General features: G+C 37.0%; 1 protein-coding gene across 7 annotated transcripts in view; it reads right to left on the bottom strand.

The window, feature by feature from the left end:
* Positions 1-22,325, bottom strand: part of TANC2 (tetratricopeptide repeat, ankyrin repeat and coiled-coil containing 2) — a 382,898-nt gene that overhangs the window by 173,906 nt on the left and 186,667 nt on the right. For all 7 annotated transcript variants that reach the window (XM_053567902.1, XM_053567904.1, XM_053567905.1 and 4 more), the window contains 2 exons: positions 12,873-13,136; positions 4,055-4,180 (listed from right to left, as the gene is read on the bottom strand). In XM_053567902.1, the coding sequence (XP_053423877.1) occupies positions 4,055-4,180; positions 12,873-13,136 (390 nt within the window). The remainder of the gene's footprint in view (positions 1-4,054; positions 4,181-12,872; positions 13,137-22,325) is intronic.

The raw sequence follows: 22,325 nt of genomic DNA, 5'->3' as shown, positions 1-22,325 counted from the left end.
TGTGGAAGGATATAACTCTAAAGTGAAAAAGTATGCCTTCATGTACACTAAAGATAGTTTTCAATCACTTTATCACTTTTTAGGGGGCAAAACAGTTTTACTTCAATTATAATCAGAGGAAAAAATGAAATAGGACCATAATTTATATATTCTTTTAAATAAAATTAGTATAATGTGACATGTTTTTAAAAATTATGCCAGGAAAACACATCTGATTCTTTTTCTAAAATAAAGTACAATGTTTTAGATATAAAAATCACAAATTATAAAGGTTGCCAAGCGGGTCTGCAGAAATAAACATAAGGGAAGTCTATCTGTCCAATAAGTTTGCTTTCTTTTATTAACTGTGTGTTTTAAATCATACCGTAAGCCATACAATTCAACTGTAAACGTGAATCAAGATAATATGCTACATTTTGAGTGAAAACTATTGTCCAAGGCATCTAAGTTCTAAATTAAAATATGCTAATATTGCTAAATAAACACTCTGTCTCCTATGAAACAACGTACCTACCTGGATGGCATGTTCCAATCATTTAGATCATTAAAAGGAAAGTTATTAAAAAATAATAGCCACAAGGAAGTGAAACTCTAATATCACCTTCATCAATAGACAAACTCCAGCTTTAAGTATTAATGTAAACAGTAAGTTGAGACACTATTTGCAAGGGATAATAATTTAGTCTTGTTAGAAATGCATTATTCAGGCAGAGGGCTTCCTAAAGATGTAGGTATTCTTTGGAAAAATCTGTGGATATACCTTTGTTGTTTCACTGAATGTTTAGGCTGAAGCACAAGAAAATGGAAAAGATCTTTATTATATCCTAGATAGGACTGGTATCTGTGTGTAATTACCAAGCTCATCAGAATGTATCTGTCACAGTCTTCATTACACAATTAGATACTAGAAGCAGGTAACAGCTAACACATATTAATAGAACTAAACATGAAGGATTCCCCAAAATTATACAGCTGAACTTTCTCAATTTTGTTTTCTACATAGTATAACATCTATGATTCAATGATGAACAAAGTAGAAAATAAAATCAACAAGAGCAGTATGTTTTTCAGAGATGAGATGCAAGAGGATGCCAATGTGGCAGATTTTCAATCAAGTCTGAAGGTCTGTACAGATCCTTAGTTCAATCTTTTTTTTTTTTTTTTTTTTTAGGACACATTAAAATTTGCTTTAATACTTCTTTGGGGAAAAAAATCACACTTGTAGTGAATGAACAAGAAACATTTTTACGCTATTATTTCTATCTACCATGCCATGAATTCATAGGGAAGAGGTTCCAGTAGCTCAGGGAGGCGCCTTGCCATTGAATGTGACAAAGTTTTGATTGACTTTTGAATTCATGGGAAACAGGTTCCAGCACCTTGTATCACTGTTACATGGGGGCTATTGGTTATCCTGTGTGCTATGCTATACACCTATTATGCCATGAGCTCATGGGGAATAAATAGGTTCTTGCATCCAAGAACATGGGTCCACTGGTACTCCTGTGTGCTATGTTACATGCTTATTATGCCATGAATTCACAGGGAATGGGTTCCAGGAGCTCAGGCTCCTTTCCGTTAGTTCTCACAAAGTGGGCTTCTCTGGGTGGCGCAGGCTGGCGCTTCAGTTGAACCCAGGTACCTTTCTCTTTGGCTTCCCTGATCATTTTCCTTCACAAGTTTCAGGAAGCTATCTCGGCTCTTAGAGCACTTAATATGCTCAATACGATAATCCTCTTGGCAAGGATCTTGCCCTTAACTTTGTTTGTTTACAACAATGCCAACAGCATTCTGGGTAACACTGTAGACTCTTCCAGTTTTGCCATGGTGACATTTGTGTGGCATGCCTTTTTTGAACAATACCCATTCCCTTGATGTCTACAATATCACCTTTCTTGTAGATTGGTATATATGTGGCCAAAGGAACAACTCCATGTTTTCTAAAAGGCCTAGAGAACATGTATCGGGGGCCTCTCCTCTTTGCCTTTGTGTTTGTCATTTTGGTGAATTACTGGAAGATGGCGTCTCTGGCCGAAAGGAAGCTTTTTTGTTTTTTGAGACAGAGTACTGTTCTGTCACTCAGGCTGGAGTGCAGTACCATGATCACAGCTCACTGCAGTCTCAAACTCTTGGGCTCAAGTGATCCTCCCACCTCAGTCTACCAAGTAGCTGGGATTATAGGCACATACCACCATTCCTAGCTTTTTTTTTTTTTTTGGGACAGGGTCTGACTGTGGTGCTCAGGCTGGTCTTAACCTCTGGCTTCACCTCCCAAGGTACTTGGCAATATAGGAATGAGCCACTGTGCTTGGCCTCAATCTTCTTTATTATGGCTGTGGATTCTGGTCTTGACATAAATAATTTGGCCTTTTAAATAAATTTAGCTAATCTTTGGATATAATCAATCTAAACTAGTGCTTGCCATAATTCCAGATTTTGGACAGTAAATACACAGTTTCATATACCAAACAACTGATATATGGCAAACTGAAGAAATGGCAAGCAGGATGAAAGCTAAGTAAAAAAAGGAGGAGAGCTAAGCAAAAAATATATAATCTATAAAATAAAAAATGCACCTGATGTAGAAATATGGAATGTTAAGATACTAGAGAAAGCAGAGTATCTGTTAATGCTATCAGAGATGGGGTTTGCTTCATTTTGAGCAAACGTGAGGCACAGAGATACCAGTAACAGGCCCTTTAACTAGACTATCCTTATAACAAAGTCAAAATCTTTGAAAAAATCAGGTGCCAGGCTGTAGAAGCAGGCAGCATGCCACAAAGAAATAGGTGCCTAGGCCAGGCACGGTGGCTCACACCTGTAATCCTAGCACTCTAGGAGGCCAAGGCGGGTGGACTGCCTGAGCTGAAGGGTTCGATATCAGCCTGAGCAAGAGTGAGACCCCATTTCTAAAACATAGCTAGGCATTGTGGTGGACGCCTGTAGTCCCAGCTACTCAGGAGGCTGAGGCAAGAGAATTGCTTGAGCCCAAGAGTTAGAGGTTGCTGTGAGCTGTGATGCTACAGCACTCTACTGAGGGCAACAAAGTAAGACTCTGTCTCAAAAAAAAAAAAAAAAGAAAGAAAGAAATAGGTACTTGAATGGGAAAAGGGCAAGTTGTATAGATCTTGTCAGGACAGGATTGTGGGCATTTTCTGAAACTCCAAGAAAATAAAAGTAATGCATGTTATTAAAAATGGCCACTAGAATGGAAATGAAACAAATTCTTTAGCAAAATACAGTTTGAGTATCCCTTATCAAAATGCTTGGAACTAGAAGTGTTCTAAATTTCAGATTGTTGATTTTGGAATATTTGCATATACATAATGAATTACTTTGGAGAAAGAACCCAAGTCTATCATTTATGTTTCATAACCCGAATATAATTTCATATAATACTTATAATAATTTTATGCATGAAACAAAGTTTTGACTGTGTTTTAACTATCACTTCTCACATGAGATCAGGTGTGACCCCTCGCTTATGGTGATATGTTTGCACTCAAAAACTTTTGGATTTTGGAGCATTTAACACTTCAGATTTCCCCATTAGGGATGCTCAACCTGTACATTATTACTAGCACAATTCAGCTGCAATACCGCTAGGGCTCAGGTTGGGCAATAGTCACTTCTGATATCCAGGATCTGAAAAACGTTTATTTCCCCTGTCATCACCAACCCTTTATATTCCTCTCAGAATTTCAGGGAATCAATGGTTCCAACTGTTGATAATTATATGTATTTCTATAAGGAGTACAATGTATTTGTGTTTATTTTTCTACTCCAGACTTAGCAGAAATGAACTGGTTCTGGGGTAAAATGGATTGTCTTACTTCTTTTTTTTTTTTTTTTGTAGCTTTTGGCTGGGGCTGAGCTTGAACCCACCACCTCCGGCATATGGGGCTGGTGCCTTACTCCTCTGAGCCACAGGCTTCGCCCGGATTGTCTTATTTCCTAAGGAAGGCTTAAGTAATTTTTGAAATAGGAAACTTTTTGGCTTTTTCCCATTTCCATCTGTTCCCGGGCATCCCTAAAGCCCTCCAGCGATTCTAACCTCTTAAATCCTGCTGTGTGCGAACACCGCCCATACTCTGCCTTGGCATTCGAAGAGAAGTTCTCAAAGGTGTATGTCTCTGCTCATCCAGGTAAGCAAGGTCCTCCAAGTGGGCAGAGCTGGTAGCTGACAAGAAAGAAAAGTTCAATTAGAATATCTAAGTCTAGGAAACTTCAGAGTCTGCATGCCTTAAACTTTGGAATCAGGATTTACTTCAGCACAAAATGCACATGTATAAGTAGTTTAAAAAACACATAAATGGCTTTTTAAAAAAATTTTAAGCCTTCATTTCACTTGCTATTTTAAGACAGGACATTATAAATTTGTATTTGCTAAGAGGTTCTATAACCTTAAACAGAGAAATTCAGTATTTCCTATTCAAATAAGGCAACAAGCAAACTAAAAAAATGAAACATAAAACTTTACTTTGTAAATGTAATAATGGTAAAGATTTGAGATTTAAAATGAAAAACAAACTGCCAGTCCAACAGCTTAAAATGCCATTTTGTTTTTGAATGCCTGAATCATGAAAGCTGCAATGACAGCAAAACAATAAAAGAGAAGTTCTTTCTTTCTTCTTCTTCTTTTTTTTTTTTTTAAAAACAAAGTCTTGCTTTGTTGTCCAGGCTAGAATGCAGTGGTATGACTATAGTTCATTGCACCCTCAAACTCCTGGGCTCAATAGATCCTCCCATCTCAGCTTTCTGAGTAGCTAGGATACAAGCAAGTGCCATTATGTCCAGCTAATTTAAAAACAATATTTTAAAGAGACGGGATCTTGCTGTGTTGCACAGGCTAGTTTCTAAACTCCAGCCTCTAGTGATCTCCTGCCTCAGTCTCTCCATGTATTGAGATTACACGGTCCTCTGCCTTGAAGACTTTATAATCCAATGGATGTGTGCTACTTTACCTAACAGTTGGTAAAATCATAGCTGTGTACATTCATGCAATCATGGGGTACATGTGCTGGTTTTATATATAATTTGAAATGTTTTCATCAAACTGGTTAGCATAGTCTTCATGGCATTTTCTTAGTTATTGTGTTAAGACATTTATATTCTACACCTAGTAATTTCACATGTACCCTAAATGAGCTCTTTAACAGAAATTAAGAAGCAAAATTAGATGAGGAGATAGCTTAGAATTCTCTCAGCATAAGGAAACAAACATGCTGATGGTAAGTAAAGTTGTATCTCCAACCTTACCTGGAGGTGGATTATGGTAACTGACCTTGAGTAGTGAAATTTGTTAATTTTTTCATTTATTCATTCATTCAACAAATATAACAAAACTGCTAGTAAAAAATGTCAGCACTGTAAATGTATCATAACAATACTTTTATCATGGTTTCTTTTTTTTTTTTGTAGAGACAGAGTCTCACTTTATGGCCCTCAGTAGAGTGCCATGGCATCACACAGCTCACAGCAACCTCCAACTCCTGGGTTTAAGCGATTCTCTTGCCTCAGCCTCCCGAGCAGCTGGGACCTCAGGCGCCCACCACAAAACCCGGCTATTTTTTGGTTGCAGTTCAGCCGGGGCCGGGTTTGAACCTACCACCCTCGGTACATGGAGCCGGGGCCTTACCGACTGAGCCACAGGCGCCGCCCTTTATCATGGTTTCTAATCAGTCTATAGGAAGGAAGATGAGTGGGCAAACATTTTACTAAAGAATGTAGCAGATGGTATGTAAGAGAATGTTTATTAAAACTATAGGACTAGAATGATACTTAAAATAAGTTATTAGTTTTGTATGTTCAATTCTTGTATTAATAAAAATTTGCAAATTTTGTAAAATATAAAGTTAGTGTGGACTAAACAAGTTATTACTAATCTTTCCCACTGAAACTCCTAGGAAAATGAACATTAATTTTATCATTTTGATTTATTTCACAAAACCAAGAAATAGGGTAAATATAGTCTAAAATGAGCATATTTCTCAATTTGAGCCAGATAACATTAGAAGAAAAAGAAAATATTGCCATTACTGAGCTGAATGAATAGTTCATTCCTTCGCAAATCCAAATACTCATAGGTAAACAGAACTAAGAAAAAGCCGTATCAAGCACAATAGCTCTGATAGCTCTGGAGCCTGGATTCGGATGAGTAATAGGTAAATGGGGAAATATGGCTTTAGTCAGGGACTGCAATAAAATTATGGTTGGTGTTATCTGAAGCTATCATTCTTTATCTTGTTTTAGCAATTAATTATTTTTTTTTGTTATTTCTGAATCTATCACTATTTTCTTTTTTAATTTTTTATATTGAAATATTAAAGGGGTACAGATGTTTTTGTTACATCCAAGTCAGGGGTTTTGGTGTGTCTGTTACTAGAATAGTGTTCATGTACCTACCCCAATACCTAACTTTTAATCCCACACCTCACCTCCCACTCTCTCCCCTTTTTGGTTTCCAGTGTTCTTTACATATCTTTTTGCAGGGGTGTACCAATTATTTAGCACCCACTTATTAGTGAGAACATGTGATGTCTGGTCATGTGATGTCCGGTTTTCCTTTCCCGAGACATTTCACTCAGGATAATCATCTCCAGTCCCACCCAAGTTTCTCACAACAACATTATTTCATTTCTTTTTCTGGTTGAGTATTTATGTACCACATTTTCTTTATCCACTCATAAACTAATGGGCACTGAGGTTTGTTCCACATCTTTGCAACTCTGAATTGTGCTGCAATAAACATTTAAGTGTTGGTGTCTTTTTTTTTTCTTTTTAATAAAATGACTACTTTTTCTGTGGGCAGATACCCAGCAGTGGGATTGCTATATTGGGGGGTAGGTGTACATTTATTTCTTTGAGGAATTTCCATACTGTCCTCCATAGAGGTTATACTAATTTGCAGTCCCACCTTATCACTATTTCCTTTATCAAATCATACAAATCACTTTCTACTGCCTTTTTAATTAAAGAATTATTCTCATTAGTCCTATTTTCAGTTTTTCTCTGATGCATCGTTTTCAAAATTCTTATCCCTTAAAATACATTAATTAAACCTGTGAGACAAATATTGGAAAGATCAGGTAGGAGACACAAAATTCTATTAGCTGTGCCCTTCGTTCTGCTACTTAAACCTCTTTGCATGCTTGCTCATAGTCACTTGAATTTTTTTCCATTTGGAAGTTATTTTCTGAGAAAAAGTCTTTGTCATACTGTGTTATCTTTTCCTTTGTCAAAACTTTGCTAAGGCTACATTTTCTTTGCTTCTTTGATCAATTTCCTAGTCAGAATTAACTGTTCCCCCCTTTCAGCAACTACATAGGTATACGTATACTGCTATCTAGAACTTGTGTTATCCAGCTAGTTGTATGTTTATTTGTCTGTCTTCCAAAATTGATTGCAGTAGGTTCTTGAGGGCAAGAGGCAATGCCTGATTCATCTTTGATCACTCTGCCCGTTCTGAGTAAATGAGAATGCCCTGCATGTAAAGCTCAGTGTAGAACTGAACTTCAGACTAGTCCTACTTAGATTTAGTAATCTATACCGCTCTATCCTCATCCTATTGCCTTGGCGGCTTAATGCTTAATAGACATCATTATAATAATTACTCGAATTCAACGATGTTCATATTATCTTCCTTCAGATACTGCTGATCCCACTTTTACTTTTTCCCACAGCATATGCCACCTTCTAGCATATTATATAAATTTTTATTGATTATGTTTATTTTACTTTTCTCAACTAGAATGTAAGTTTCACAAGGGTGAGAATCTTTGCTCATTTACAATATTTCAGCACTCTGAACAGTGCCTGGCATGTGGTATATGCTCAATAAATGCTTGTCAGTGAATGAATAATTGCATTGTATGTACAATTCACGTTTCAGACACATTTAAATAATAAACAAGTAACAAATTAACTTTTGTCTTACCAGGCTATTTTGAAGAAGGTGGCTATAGCAACAATGCCTTGTGTACATCCTCATCCCCTATCAACACCAGTAACAGGGAAACATGTATTCCCACCTTATAATGCTACTGTTACTGTGAAATTATACTGGTGAAATTTTTTTTTTTTTTTGTAGAGACAGAGCCTCACTGCACCATCCTCGGGTAGAGTGCCATGACATCACATGGCTCACAGCAACCTGTAACCCTTGGGCTTACGCGATTCTCTTGCCTCAGCCTCCCAAGCAGCTGGGACTACAGGCGCCCACCACAACGCCCGGCTATTTTTTTGTTGCAGTTTGGCGGGGGCTAGGTTTGAACCCCCCACCCTTGGCATGTGGGACCGGCGCCCTACTCACTGAGCCACAGGTGCCACCCACTGGTGAAATTTAATTTTTTGAAATAATTCTGTCAGAATTAATTAATGCTGTAATGTTTAATGAACACTTTATAGATAATAGGTGAATTCAAGGGAATTAATAGAAAAACCAACCTATAATAAAATTTTTTATGTAAAATGAAATGCTTTAAAAGTAAATCCATAAAATTGCTCATTAAAAAGATTTGTTTTTAGAGAAGGAAAGGAAGAGAAGAAAAAGAAAAAACATTATTTTTGGAGATTTTTATCAGATTATAACAGCTGACATATAAAGCATTTAATAAATAGGCTTTCTAAAAGTTAAAATTATTTAAATATACTATAAATGGGGAGAAAAAATCCAATAGACAACATTTGGCATAAAACATGTCAGAGTCAACTCTATTCTGAGTTTGGAAGCCAGTTTGAACTGCTGCTTCTACAGCAGCAGAACTGTCCTGGCTGACCTGAGCAGGAAGTCTGGAATGACATTTTATCTTTACTACTGCACAGGCAAGAAGCCACTCTGCTGTCCTTACACTCTTGATACGTTTAACACCAACATTCTTATTGCTAAAAGCCTATTTTTGACTTTTTTTTCAAAATCTGCCTTATAGTTTCTGACTGGATTTCTTTACATTTCCCGTACTGCATTTACCTGAATCTTTAGATCCTTAGGAAAATGTGCAGCTCCAGGCATTTAGTAAGTAGCTGGTGGGAAGTTTATGTTTTAACTGACCTCTATTGTTTGTATGTTTCCCTGATAGACCTCTCATTCTCACACAAAGCACTGACAACAGCTGTTGCAAGCAACCATTTCCTGCTTCCCACACCCCTCCAATTTATTGCCAATCTCATTTTAAGACACCAAGGATGACCATAGACAGCCTACTCTCTGATAATTTCTGCCATGCAACCACAAGTCCACAAGGATCTTCTATTTCCTTCCAACACACAGGCTTAAAAACTAACATACAATAGCAAATGTTTGCAAACAATAAAATCCTTTTTAGAATTTTAATTTAAAGGTATTTAAACATCTAAATTTATACTTAGAAAGCTGAGCCACTTCAGAAAGACGCAAGCCTTAATGCTGCAGATTGCCAAAACTCAACTTTAATCTCTTTACCATTCAAGTTAAAAGTTTTTGTTTTCACCAAATGTACTATCTTCAGATGTGGAACATGGAGCTTTTAATTGGTATATTTAAAAGTTGACTTCACTTGTTTGAGTCTTTATATTTTAAAAAGTAAACAGTTGAGTCTATTTGACCAATATATTTATACTTATGTTAATCAGAGCTCTATCTTAATAGTTAATAAAATATAAATGATTATTTAAAAAATTTTCATTATAAATGCTTCATTTTTCTTACAAGTAAGTTAAAAGTTCAGAAAATATATTTTTAACTTTTGACTGTAAATAGTGCCTATAGAGATGTTCAAACAAGATGGTCATTTGGTGTGAACAAGGAGAGGAGCTGTTTGTTTTTGCAAACAAAAACTTGAGGACACTTACTGTTATGTTAACTGACTTGAGTCTGAGTATCATATCCTTTATTCTCAATGTTTTTCACAGTGTGCCTGAAATAATTTATACGACTAGTGGATTCTTGTGGGAGTATATATAAATATGGAATATAATAATTCCAAGAGTCATCAAGTTCAGAAGACTCAATCATTGTTGGAGAATGTGAATATAGAGGTAGCTTTCAAAATACTTCTTACAAATGAATGTAAACTGGTCAAGTACCTCTGAATCTGATTTGGAAAATGAAAGCGCAGAATCTATTTCAAATTTAAATTTTTATTGCTATGAACAGTATAAAATCCTATTCTCCAGGCCATATCTACCTGACATGGTGGTACATTTACATTTTACTCTTTTTTTAAAGAAGCATGATCAGTACTGCTTCAGAATCTAAGAGCTGCTACCATTGTGGAATGACAACCATGGCAGGTAAAAAACTATCCACAATTAAAGTCTACAGTTACAACAATTTAGGATAATGTAATAACTTTTAAATTTTTAACATGTGAGAGGGGAAGAAGAGAGAAAGGAGGGAGAAAACATTTAAGTGCATAGAGGAAATATTTTCTGATACTTGCACTAAAACAAATGCTCCAAAAATCATGGAGAAATTAATTGATATAAACAGTATGTTTTATATTAAAAGGATTAAAAAATTACAACAAAACATTTGGTACACCCACCTCATCACAATTCAAAATTTTTGTGCTTCACAATACATCAATAAGAAATTAAAAAGATAAACAAGACTTGGAGGAAACATTTGCAAAGACATATATGATGTGACTTGTATCCACATTATATAACAGATTCTTGTAACTCAAGAAGAAAACAACCCGATACAAAAATGTGCAAAAGTTTAAATAGATATTTCATTAAAAAGGTATATGAAATATTCTCATCAAACTGTTCAACGTAGCCTTCATGGCATTTTCTTAGTCACTGTATGTAGGCATTTGTATATTGTACCCATTGTACCCCTTGATTGCACTAATGTACACAGCTATGATTTAACAATAAAAATAAATTAATTAATTAAAAAAATAAATAAATAAGGAGAAAGAAAAAAGGTATATGAATAGCTATTAAGTACACAAAATAACCTTACAAATTATTATTCATTAGGATAATACTAATTAAAACCACAATGAGACAGCATTTCACAACTGCTTAGAACGACTAATAAAAAAAGATAAGACAATAACAAACAGCGAAATGGATGTGTAGAAACACGAACCCTCATACGTTATTGGTGGGAATGTAAAATGGTATAGCTACTTTGGAAAACAGTTTGGCAATTTCTTAAAAAGTTAAAGATAAATTTACCATGTTATCCAGCAATTCCGCTAATGACTCCTGATTCTACTACTAAAATGACACCAAAGAAATAAAAACACGTTTACCCAAAGACTTGTACACAAATGTTCACAGAAGCACTAATCACAATAAGCTCCAAATTGGAAACAACCAAAATGTCCGTCAACTGGTGAATGAGCCTGTAAAATGTGGTATAGGTATTCAGTGAAGTGCTACTTGCAATAAAAAGGAAAAAACCACTGATACATGCTATGTCATATATAAACCTCAAAAACATTACATTATGTGAAAGAAGCCAGATACAAAAGATGATATATTGTACAACTCCATTTATATAAAATATCTAGAAAATATAAATCTACAGAGTCAGAATGTAGATTAGTGGTTGCCTGGGATTGGGAAAGGGAATGGGAGTAACATTAAATAGACATAGGAATCTTCATGGTGTGACGAAAATGTTCCAGAACCGATTTATGGTGAAAGTTAAACAACTTGGTAAATTTAGTTTATACTCTGAATGAAATGGAACACCTTAAGTAAATTTTACGTTTGTTGTGGTTATTAGGTTATTTTCAAGCAACACTAAATATAGATATTTCAGATAAAGATCTTCCTATATTTCCCAGGACTACTATTTTTAAGCCAAAGACGAGAAAATCCTGGACAGGTGGGAGGCCTAAATATATTTTATATTTAAAAAAAATTGTCATATAAGCCGGCCCCATATGCCGGAGGTGGCAGGTTCAAACCCAGCCCTGGCCAAAAACTGCAAAAAAAAAAAAAAAAAATTGTCGTATATGATTTACAAATATAAAACAAGTAAGTGTACAGCTCAGTTAATTTTTATATAGGGATCTTCAAAAATCCAAGGAAAATGTGCATTATGAATAAACTACGCATGAATTTCAAAACTTTTTTGCATTAAAGTCATACTAACTTGTTACAACATGTCTGAACAGGATCTAGTTTGAGGTACTAAGAAGAATGAGGCATCAGTTTGAAAAGAGCTTCTACCAGGGCAATATGAATTCGCTAAAACTGAAGTAAGAACAAACATCAAATTTATGGTGAAACCTGGGAAAAATGGTAAAAATCATTGATGCAGAAAGTTTAAGGGTCCTCAGGGAAGCATCTGTATTAAAAAAAAAGTTTACAATTGCAATCAGTGTAACCTGGCTTATTGTACCCTCAATGAATCCCCAACAATAAAAAAATAAAATAAAAATTAAAAAAAAAAAGTTTAAGGGGACAATGCTCCAAAGCAATTGGCAGTTTACAAATGGATAACTCGTTTTAAGAAGGGATGTTTTTCTTTACCTGAAGACAACAAAATACTGAAAGAAACACATTTTCATGACATTCAGGACATCAAAGGTAATATGACAATAGCTTTGATGGGCCATTCCAGAAAAAGAGTTCCTAAATTGCTTTAAAGGGTGGACTAGGAGATGGCATCATGCATAGCTTCCCAAGGGGAGTACTTTGAAGGTGACTGTGGGTGTTATTCAGCAATGAGGTATACAGCACCTTTTCTAGGATGAATTTACAAACTTAACTGTTAGACCTTGTATACATGTACATTATCCAAACACAAAAGAACAACTCAAACAAGATGAATGGAAAACATAAATAATGTTATAGAGCAGGCTTTATTTTCATTTCAATATATACTCAATAAAATGATTATTAAAAAAAAAAAAAACAACAGCCCTTACCTGCTACTGAATTTGGCCGTGGCATAAGATATAAAGGAATTGACTGTACTGACTGAGACAGAACTGTTTCCAAATTCCTCTCTGGGATCTTATTTAGACTATAGGTGGAAGCAGTTATGTTTTCATCCACTCGATACAAACAGGAGTCCATGCTGGATTTTTGAGACTGCCAAGGTTTCAGGTTTCCTCCAGATCCTAATTCCTTACTGCTTTCCCCAACATATTTTGTGCGTTCCACGTTTTCAGAATAACTTGTCAAGGTAGCTGGAAAATAAAAAAAAGAGTAAAATGAATTTAAAAGAAAATCTAAAGGAGAGATTAATCTATTTATGACTGTCTAAATCCATGACTAGAATATTATTAACATTATTATTATTATTATTATTATTATTTTTAAAAGACAAGAGTCTCATCATGTCACGTTCAGTACAGTGGTGTTACAGTTCACAGCAACCTCAAAGTCTTGGGCTTACGCGATTCTTTTGCCTCAGCCTCCTAAGTAGCTGGGATTACAGGTGCCCGCCACAACGCCTGTCTTTTTTGTTTGTTTGCTTGCTTGCTTGTTTTGGTTGTAGTTGTCATTGTTGTTTGGCAGGCCCAGGGTGGATTCGAACCCGCCAGCTCCAGTATATGTGGCTGGCGCCCTATCCGCTGAGCCACAGGCACCGAGACTATTAACATTATTTTTAAAAGTTACTGATGAGTATTTCACCTCTTTCATGAAGTTTAAATAACAGAAACCAAAATACAACCAATTCGCACCTGTATTTATTTTAACAACTCTATTTAAACAAATTCATATATCAGTGTTTAAAAGACTCAGAGCTAGGCCTATTAGTACTAAAATTTTCAGCCTTTCATCATAAGGGAGTTTATATAGTTTTAATGGATTGGTGAGGAGTCTTGAAAGTCCCCAGAAGTTGTCTGTACTTTTTTTATTCTATTCTTTCCCCTATTTAAATTTATTTCCTAGCCTTTTGTATATAACGAAGAACCAGAATAAAGTAAACAGTCCCTAAGTAGAAACTAATACAGTTGAAGGAACCTGCTGAAATAAGAAAGGCCTATCTTATGTACATGCTTACTGTAGCTATAACCCTAAATATGTTAATCCCTTAATAAAATAAAAAACTGAAAAGTCTTCTAGAATTTTACCTAGTCTTGCCACTAACTATATGTGAATAGAAAATTTTCATCAACTCCAGAAATGGATTAAAAAAAGTTAAAACCTAGATTAAAAAATTTTTTTAGATTGTAAAAAAAATTTTTTTTTTTTTTGTAGAGACAGAGTCTCACTTTATAGCCTCTGGTAGAGTGCCGTGGCATCACACAGCTCACAACAACCTCCAACTCCTGGGCTTCAGCGATTTTCTTGCCTCAGCCTCCAAGTAGCTGGGACTACAGGCGCCCGCCACAACGCCCGGCTATTTTTTTGGTTGCAGTCAGCAGGGGCCGGGTTTGAACCCACCACCCTCGGTATATGGGGCCAGCGCCTTACCGACTGAGCCACTGGCGCCGCCTGATTGTAAAAATTTTTTATCAATAATTTTACAATGAAAAGAAGGCTGGGCACAGTGGTTATTGTCTGAAATCCCAGCATTCTGGGGGGACTAAGGTGGGAAGATAGCTTGAGCCCAAGAGTTCCAGACCAGCCTGGGTAATATAGGGAGGCTTATGTCTACACAAAAAATAAAAAAAATTAGCTAGGTGTGGTGGCATGTGCCTATAGTCCTAGCTACTTGAGAGGCTAAGGCAGATGGATCGCTTGAGCCCTGGAGTTGGAAGTTGCAGTGAGCTAGGATCATACCACTGACCCTAGCATGGAAGACAGAGCAAGACTCGGTCAGAAAAAAAAAAAGAAAAAGAAAAAGAAGTCATAAAATAAGAACAAAAAAAGGTTAAAAGAGAGTCATCCCAGGAGAGTTTTTATATGTTAGTTCATTTTTTCTTCTTATACATCAAATGTTCCTATTAGTGGCTCAGCGCCTGGGGCTGGCAGGTTTGAACTTGGTCCAGAGCCTGCCGAACAACAATGACAACTACAATTAAAACACAGCTGGGCATTGTGGCAGGCACTTGTATGTAATCCCAGCTACTTGGGAGGCTGATGCAAGAGAATTGCTTAAGCCCAAGAGTTTGAGGTTGCTGTGAGCTGTGATGCCACAGCACTCTACTGAGGGTGACAGCTTGAGACTCTGTTCCAAAAAAAAAAAAAAAAAAGTACCTATTGGCAAAAGAAAAGACCTAACCTAACTTCATGAGATTATTTCCACAGTCCTTTTTAGTAAGGTTCTTTCTCTGCAAATTTGAAAAGAGTTCTGTACACACAGGCTCTTGTACAATTACTACAAGGAGATATTGTAGTATATGAGGAAAACATGAATAAAGGAAAACAAATTTTTCTTTTAAGACAGAAAATCTGACTTTGATTTTGTTGTCACAAAAAGTAAAAGGCTATGGAAAAGACACCGAATTAGGTAAGGTGGAGAAGTAGGAAAAGGAAAAATTTTCTAAACTTAAGCCTCACATTTAAAAGAGAGAAGAGTGCACGTGCTTTCAGGCCCCCCCCCCCCTTTCAGAAGGGAAACTAGAACCATCACAGAATACGTTTAAAAACCTTATAAGATTTTGAAAGCTAAGTTTTTATATTTATATCTTCTATTTCCCTCTTACTGATTATTTGTAAAAGCCTTAAGGAACAGCCACTCTATTCTCATTCTGGGAGACAGCTAATAAAAACAAAGCAGAGAAAATTATGTTCCTACATTTTTGGCCCATCTCTGGGAACAAGAAAATAGTAGGTGGTGGTAAATCTGAAAAAGAAAGGAAACTAATTTATGAAACTCACAAAATCTTTCAAAGGAAGAACTCAGAGAACAAATTAGGGCCTAATTTGTAACTCCAGGGCCTAACAACCTAAAGGCCTAAATGACTTTTTTGATAACTAATAAAGGAATACCATACCATAAGCTCAGATATGCATTAAGCATGATGTTCTTCCTTCTCTATTATGTCATAAACTTTAATACTACAATTAATCATAATAAATTCAAATTTATTTATCATTTTATACTTTTTAAGTTCCATAAACATCTTATTTGATCATCAATACAACACTCTAAGCGGGACTGATATTACTATTTTCATTACATATATGAGGAAACCAATGTTTGGAGAGATTAGGCAAGTGGTCTGGTCTCCCAAGCAGCTAATTACTTGGAGTTTTAATCATTTACTACCTTATATTGTTACTTAATTCTTCTGTAGATATACCTTAGCCCCTTACTCGACTGTACATTGCAGAAAGTAGAAATTGTCCTTTAAGTTTTTTTCACATCTAAAAAATTTTAAACTTTTACTACTAAGCTCTACAAGTACCCACATGATAAAAAGAGGGATAAGAAGGAAGAGCACACAGGCTACATAGAGCCCTACTGTCATCTAAAAAATCTATTTAGCGAGCAGTGAACACTCAGGTGATCTGGAAGTTTGAGAAGACACTCAAACATTAACTATGGCAGTAAAATAAATGGCCTCATTCTTCAGTGCATTTTTTTCTGGCACTTAACACAAAAAATATTTCTACCAAGGATATATGTGTATTTTACCTGGGAAATTACTAAGCAGAGAAACTGCCTACTTTGGGAAGAAAAGCATAATGAGAAGATTTAGAGATACAAAAGCTAAGCTCTGAAGAATAGATTCAGTATTGGTAAAGTGTTCAAACGTCTGCTAGGAATATAGAACTATACTTTCAGTATTTTAGAATGTGGTTTGTATTTGTGTTAGGGAAGAGGTGGAAGAGACCAATCAGGCTTTCCATTTTAGGATACTGCCTAATAAATAGATACTGAACCATCAGCTCAGTATCTATTTGAGAAGGCTACATTTCAACAATGAACAAGGACTTCATTTAAAAACCCTTGCAGGGCAGCACCTGTGGCTCAGTCGGTAGGGTGCTGGCCCCATATACCGAGGGTGGTGGGTTCGAACCTGGCCCCGGCCAAACTGAAAACAAAAAAATAGCCGGGTGTTGTGGCAGGTGCCTGTAGTCCCAGCTACTTGGGAGGCTGGGGCAAGAGAATCGCTTAAGCCCAGGAGTCGGAGATTGCTGTGAGCTGTGTGATGCCATGGCACTCTACCTAGGGCCATAAAGTGAAACTCTGTCTCTAAAAAAAAAAAAAAAACAAACCCTTGCAATACTTAACCCAACTTCCAGTGATTTCAGATAATAATTTTATATTCATTTAAATTTCTCTATTATCTATACTTGGTTTACTTTATCCATTGGAAAAAAACCGAGGCCTGCTTTATGAGAAAAAAGAGAAAAATCTAACTCAAACTTGAGGCTAGGGAACAACACTACTGTTACCTAAGTCAAGTCCATCAGGTGAAGATGGGAAAATAATGTATAATCCAAAGAGAAAGGCTGGTCACAGTGGCTCATGCTTGTAATCCTAGCTAGCATTCTGGGAGGCTCAGGTGGGTGGATTGCTTGAGCATAGGAGTTTGAGACCAGCCTGAGCAAGAGCAAGACCCTGTCTCTACTAAAACTAGGAAAACCAGCTGGATGTTGTGGCAGGTGCCTGTAGTCCTAACTACTCAGGAGGTTGATACAAGAGGATTACTTTAGCCCAAGAGTTTGAGGTTGCTGGGAGCTATGATGGCACAGCATTCTACCCTGGGTGACAGAGTGGACTCTATCTCAAAACAACAATAACAAAAAAACCAAAGAGGAAAATGTGTAAGGGCATAGAGGCGAGAGACAGCAAAGTTCTTTAATAAGAATCAAGTTAGTGCAACAGGCTAGAACTTGGGAGTTGGGGCCAGTAGTTTGCTGATAAAATTTGTACAACTGGAGAGGGCGGAGCAAGATGGCAGCCGAGTAACAGCTTCCTTGCATCTGGGCACCGTGAGTCTGGGGAGACAGGACTCCAGGCATCTCTGGCTGGTGGGATCTGCCTATCATCACTGCTGTGAGGATACAGGGAGTCAGTGAGAGACTTCTGGACCCCAAGAGGAGGACTAAAACAGTGGAAAACCGGCAAGTGGTCGCGTGTGTTCAATCCGTCTAAACCTGCCCGCAACTGTAAGTTCAGTAGCAGCGAGACTGCAAACCAGAAAGGCCTTACCTGTGAACTGTTTTGGTGTCTTTGGACTTAGCACTCAGTTGAACTGCCTTGGGGAGAGCCTGAGCGGGAGTGCGGAGAACTTTGGCCTTTGTCTAGGGCCCCAGTCTGAGCCGCTGAGCCAGATGGAGCTAATAGTGTTTGGCTCTGGGTCACAGGGAGCCATTGTGAGCGATCTGCCCCAGCAAGCTCTGCCCTCAGGGTCGCAGAGCTAGAATTGGGTGGGAGCTGGTAACCCAGGGACCAAGTAGCCTAAGGGCAGGGTCTGAGCCGCCTTGCAGCCCTAACCCTCTGGGGCAGAGGGAGACCAGTTTTGGCACACAGGGTAAGTGGATAGCCACTTCAGCAGTGATTCCAGCGACAAGCACTTCCCTGGGAAAGCTTCTGCTCAGCAAGTGAACAAGTTCAAAGTGCCTTTTAAGTGGGCTGAAGAGAGATTTAGGGTGTCTACCTGCTGGGGTTTGAGAAATCAGCAGCCTCCAGTCGTATCAGAACTGTGATTAACATCTCATACCCCAGAAGAACACGGGTTGCCCAGACAATTTAATAACATATACATACTGCTTTGTTTTTGGTTGTGTTTTTTTTTTGTTTGGTTGGTTTTTTTTTTGTTTATTTTGATGTTGTTGGTATTGTTTTGTTTTTTAAGTTCAACCTTTTCCATACAGATCCTTTTTCTTTCTCAATTTTTCTAGTTTAATTATAATTTCCCATTGCTGCCTATTTCAATAATTAGAACTTCATTTTCGTTAGTGTTTCTACCACTATTATTTGGTTTTCCACCCAATTTTATCCTGTAAAGTTTTCTGTTTGCTTGTTTTGGTTTGATTTATAGCATTTTTGTCTTTCCTCTCTACTTGGTGGAGGTGGGGTACTGTATCTGATCAGGTTAGCAAAGAGCTGCTGACCTCAAGGGAACCACCCAACTGGGCACCCCCAGAAGGTGGGTTTTTTTTTTTTAAGGTTGTATCAAAGTACCCTACTGTACACCTATATTGCTCTGTCTCCCTCTTTCTGTGCCTCTCTTCTTTTTGTCAATATTCCTTTTACCCACCCCCTCTCATTTCTCTATTTTTCTTTGTTTTTCTTATCACTCGGTCCTCCTTTCTTTCATCCCTTTTTTGCTCTTCAAACTTCTCACCCTTCTGGTCCTGTAACCCTTAGTCCACAGGCACGAGAACTTAAAGAGCAAGAGGAAGTGAAAGGAAAATTAGGGCGAGGAAACAGATAAGAGAAATCACTCATGAGGAAGAATCAGCAGAAAACTCCAGGCAACATGAAGAACCAGTCCAGAACAACCCCGCCAAGGGACCATGAGGTAGCTACTGCAGAGGATTCCACCTATAAAGAAATGTCAGGAATGACAGAAAGGGAATTTAGAATACACATGTTGAAAACAATGAAAGAAATGATAGAAACAATGAAGGAAACTGCTAATAAAGTGGAAAATAACCAAAAGGAAATTCAAAAACAGAATCAAATAAGAGATGAACGATATGAAGAATATAAAAAGGATATAGCAGAGCTGAAGGAACTGAAACAGTCAATTAGGGAACTTAAAGATGCAATGGAAAGTATCAGCAACAGGTTAGACCACGCAGAAGAAAGAATTTCAGAGGTAGAAGACAAAGTTTTTGAGATAACTCAGATAGTAAAAGAGGCAGAAAAGAAGAGAGAGAAAGCAGAACGTTCACTGTGAGAATTATGGGACTTTATGAAGTGTTCCAACATACGAGTTATAGGAATTGCAGAAGGGGAAGAAGAATGCCCCAGAGGAATGGAAGCCATACTAGAGAATATAATGAAAGAAAATTTCCCAAATATCACCAAAGATTCTGACACACTGCTTTCAGAGGGCTATCGGACCCTAGGTCGCCTCAACTCTAACCGAGCTTCTCCAAGACACACCTGTCCAAAGTCAAGACAAAAGAAAAGATTCTGCAAGCTGCCAGGAGTAAGCGCCAGTTGACCTACAGGGGCAAATCCATCAGAGTGACCGCAGACTTCTCTAATGAAACTTTCCAAGCAAGAAGACAATGGTCATCTACCTTTAATCTACTTAAAAAGAACAATTTCCAGCCCAGAATTCTGTACCCTGCTAAGCTAAGCTTCAAAATTGATGGAGAAATCAAATCATTTACGGATATACAAACATTGAGGAAATTCGCCACAACAAGACCAGCTCTACAGGAAATACTTCAACCTGTTCTGCACACTGACCACCACAATGGATCAGAAACAAAGTAAAAACTCAGAAATTTAAAGGACAGAACCTAACCTCCACACTGATGCAAAAGATAAAACTAAGCATTGGACTCTCACCAAATAAGACGAATAGAATACTACCACACTTATCAATTATCTCAATAAAGGTTAATGGCTTGAATTCCCCACTGAAGAGACATAGATAGGCTGACTAAATTAAAAAACACAAGCCATCCATTTGCTGTCTGCAAGAAACACACCTGGCTTCAAAAGACAAATTAAAGCTCCGAGTCAAGGGTTGGAAGACAATTTTTCAGGCAAATGGAATTCAGAAGAAAAGAGCAGTTGCAATCTTATTTTCAGATACATGTGGATTTAAAGCAACTAAAGTCAAAAAAGACAAAGATGGTCACTTTATATTGGTCAAGGAAAAAATACAACAAGAAGACATTTCAATTCTAAATATTTATGCACCCAATTTAAATGCTCCCAGATTCTTGAAACAGACCTTACTCAGTCTGAGCAATATGATATCTGATAATACCATAATATCAGGGGACCTTAACACTCCTCTTACAGAGCTGGACAGATCCTCTAAACAGAAATTAAACAAGGATATAAGAGGTTTAAATGAGACCCTAGAACAACTGTGCTTGATAGACGCATATACAACACTCCATCCCAAAGATAAAGAATATACATTCTTCTCATCACCCCATGGAACATTCTCCAAAATTGATCATATCCTGGGACACAAAACAAATATCAACAGAATCAAAAGAATTGAAATTTTACCTTGTATCTTCTCAGACCATAAGGCACTAAAGGTGGAACTCAACTCTAACAAAAATGCTTGACCCCACCCAAAGGCATGGAAATTAAACAATCTTCTGTTGAATAACAGATGGGTGCAGGAAGAAATAAAACAGGAAATCATTAACTTCCTTGAGCATAACAACAATGAAGACACAAGCTACTAAAACCTGTGGGATACTGCAAAAGCAGTTTTGAGAGGAAAATTCATCGCTTTAGATGCCTACATTCGAAAAACAGAAAGAGAGCGCATCAACAATCTCACAAGAGATCTTATGGAATTGGAAAAAGAAGAACGATCTAAGCCTAAACTCAGTAGAAGAAAAGAAATATCTAAAATCAAATCAGAGATCAATGAAATTGAAAACAAAAGAATCATTCAGAAAATTAATGAAACAAGGAGTTGGTTTTTTGAAAAAATAAATAAAATAGATAAACCATTGCCAGACTAATGAGGAATAGAAAAGTAAAATCTATAGTAACCTCAATCAGGAATGATAAAGGGGAAATAACAACTGATCCCACAGAGATACAAGAGATCATCTCTGAATACTACCAGAAACTCTATGCCCAGAAATTTGACAATGTGAAAGAAATGGATCAATATTTGGAATCACACCCTCTCCCTAGACTCAGCCAGGAAGAAATAGAGCTCCTGAACAGACCAATTTCAAGCACCGAGATCAAAGAAACAATAAAAAATCTTCCAACCAAAAAATGCCCTGGTCCAGATGGCTTCACTCCAGAATTCTATCAAACCTTCAAGGAAGAGCTTATTCCTGTACTGCAGAAATTATTCCAAAAAACTGAGAAAGAAGGACTCTTCCCCAACACATTCTATGAAGCAAACATCACCCTGATACCAAAACCAGGAAAAGACCCAAACAAAAAGGAGAATTTCAGACCAATCTCACTCATGAATATAGATGCAAAAATTCTCAACAAAATCCTAGCCAATAGATTACAGCTTATCATCAAAAAAGTCATTCATCATGATCAAGTAGGCTTCATCCCAGGGATGCAAGGCTGGTTTAACATACGCAAGTCTATAAACGTTATCCACCATATTAACAGAGGCAAAAATAAAGATCACATGATCCTCTCAATAGATGCAGAAAAAGCATTTGATAAAATCCAGCATCCTTTTCTAATTAGAACACTGAAGAGTATAGGCACAGGTGGCACATTTCTAAAACTGATTGAAGCTATCTATGACAAACCCACAGCCAATATTTTACTGAATGGAGTAAAACTCAAAGCTTTTCCTCTTAGAACTGGAACCAGACAAGGTTGTCCTCTGTCACCT

This window comes from Nycticebus coucang, chromosome 18 (genome assembly GCF_027406575.1).
Source record: "Nycticebus coucang isolate mNycCou1 chromosome 18, mNycCou1.pri, whole genome shotgun sequence".
NCBI lineage: Eukaryota > Metazoa > Chordata > Mammalia > Primates > Lorisidae > Nycticebus > Nycticebus coucang.
This window is presented reverse-complemented; position numbering and strand designations above follow the sequence as displayed.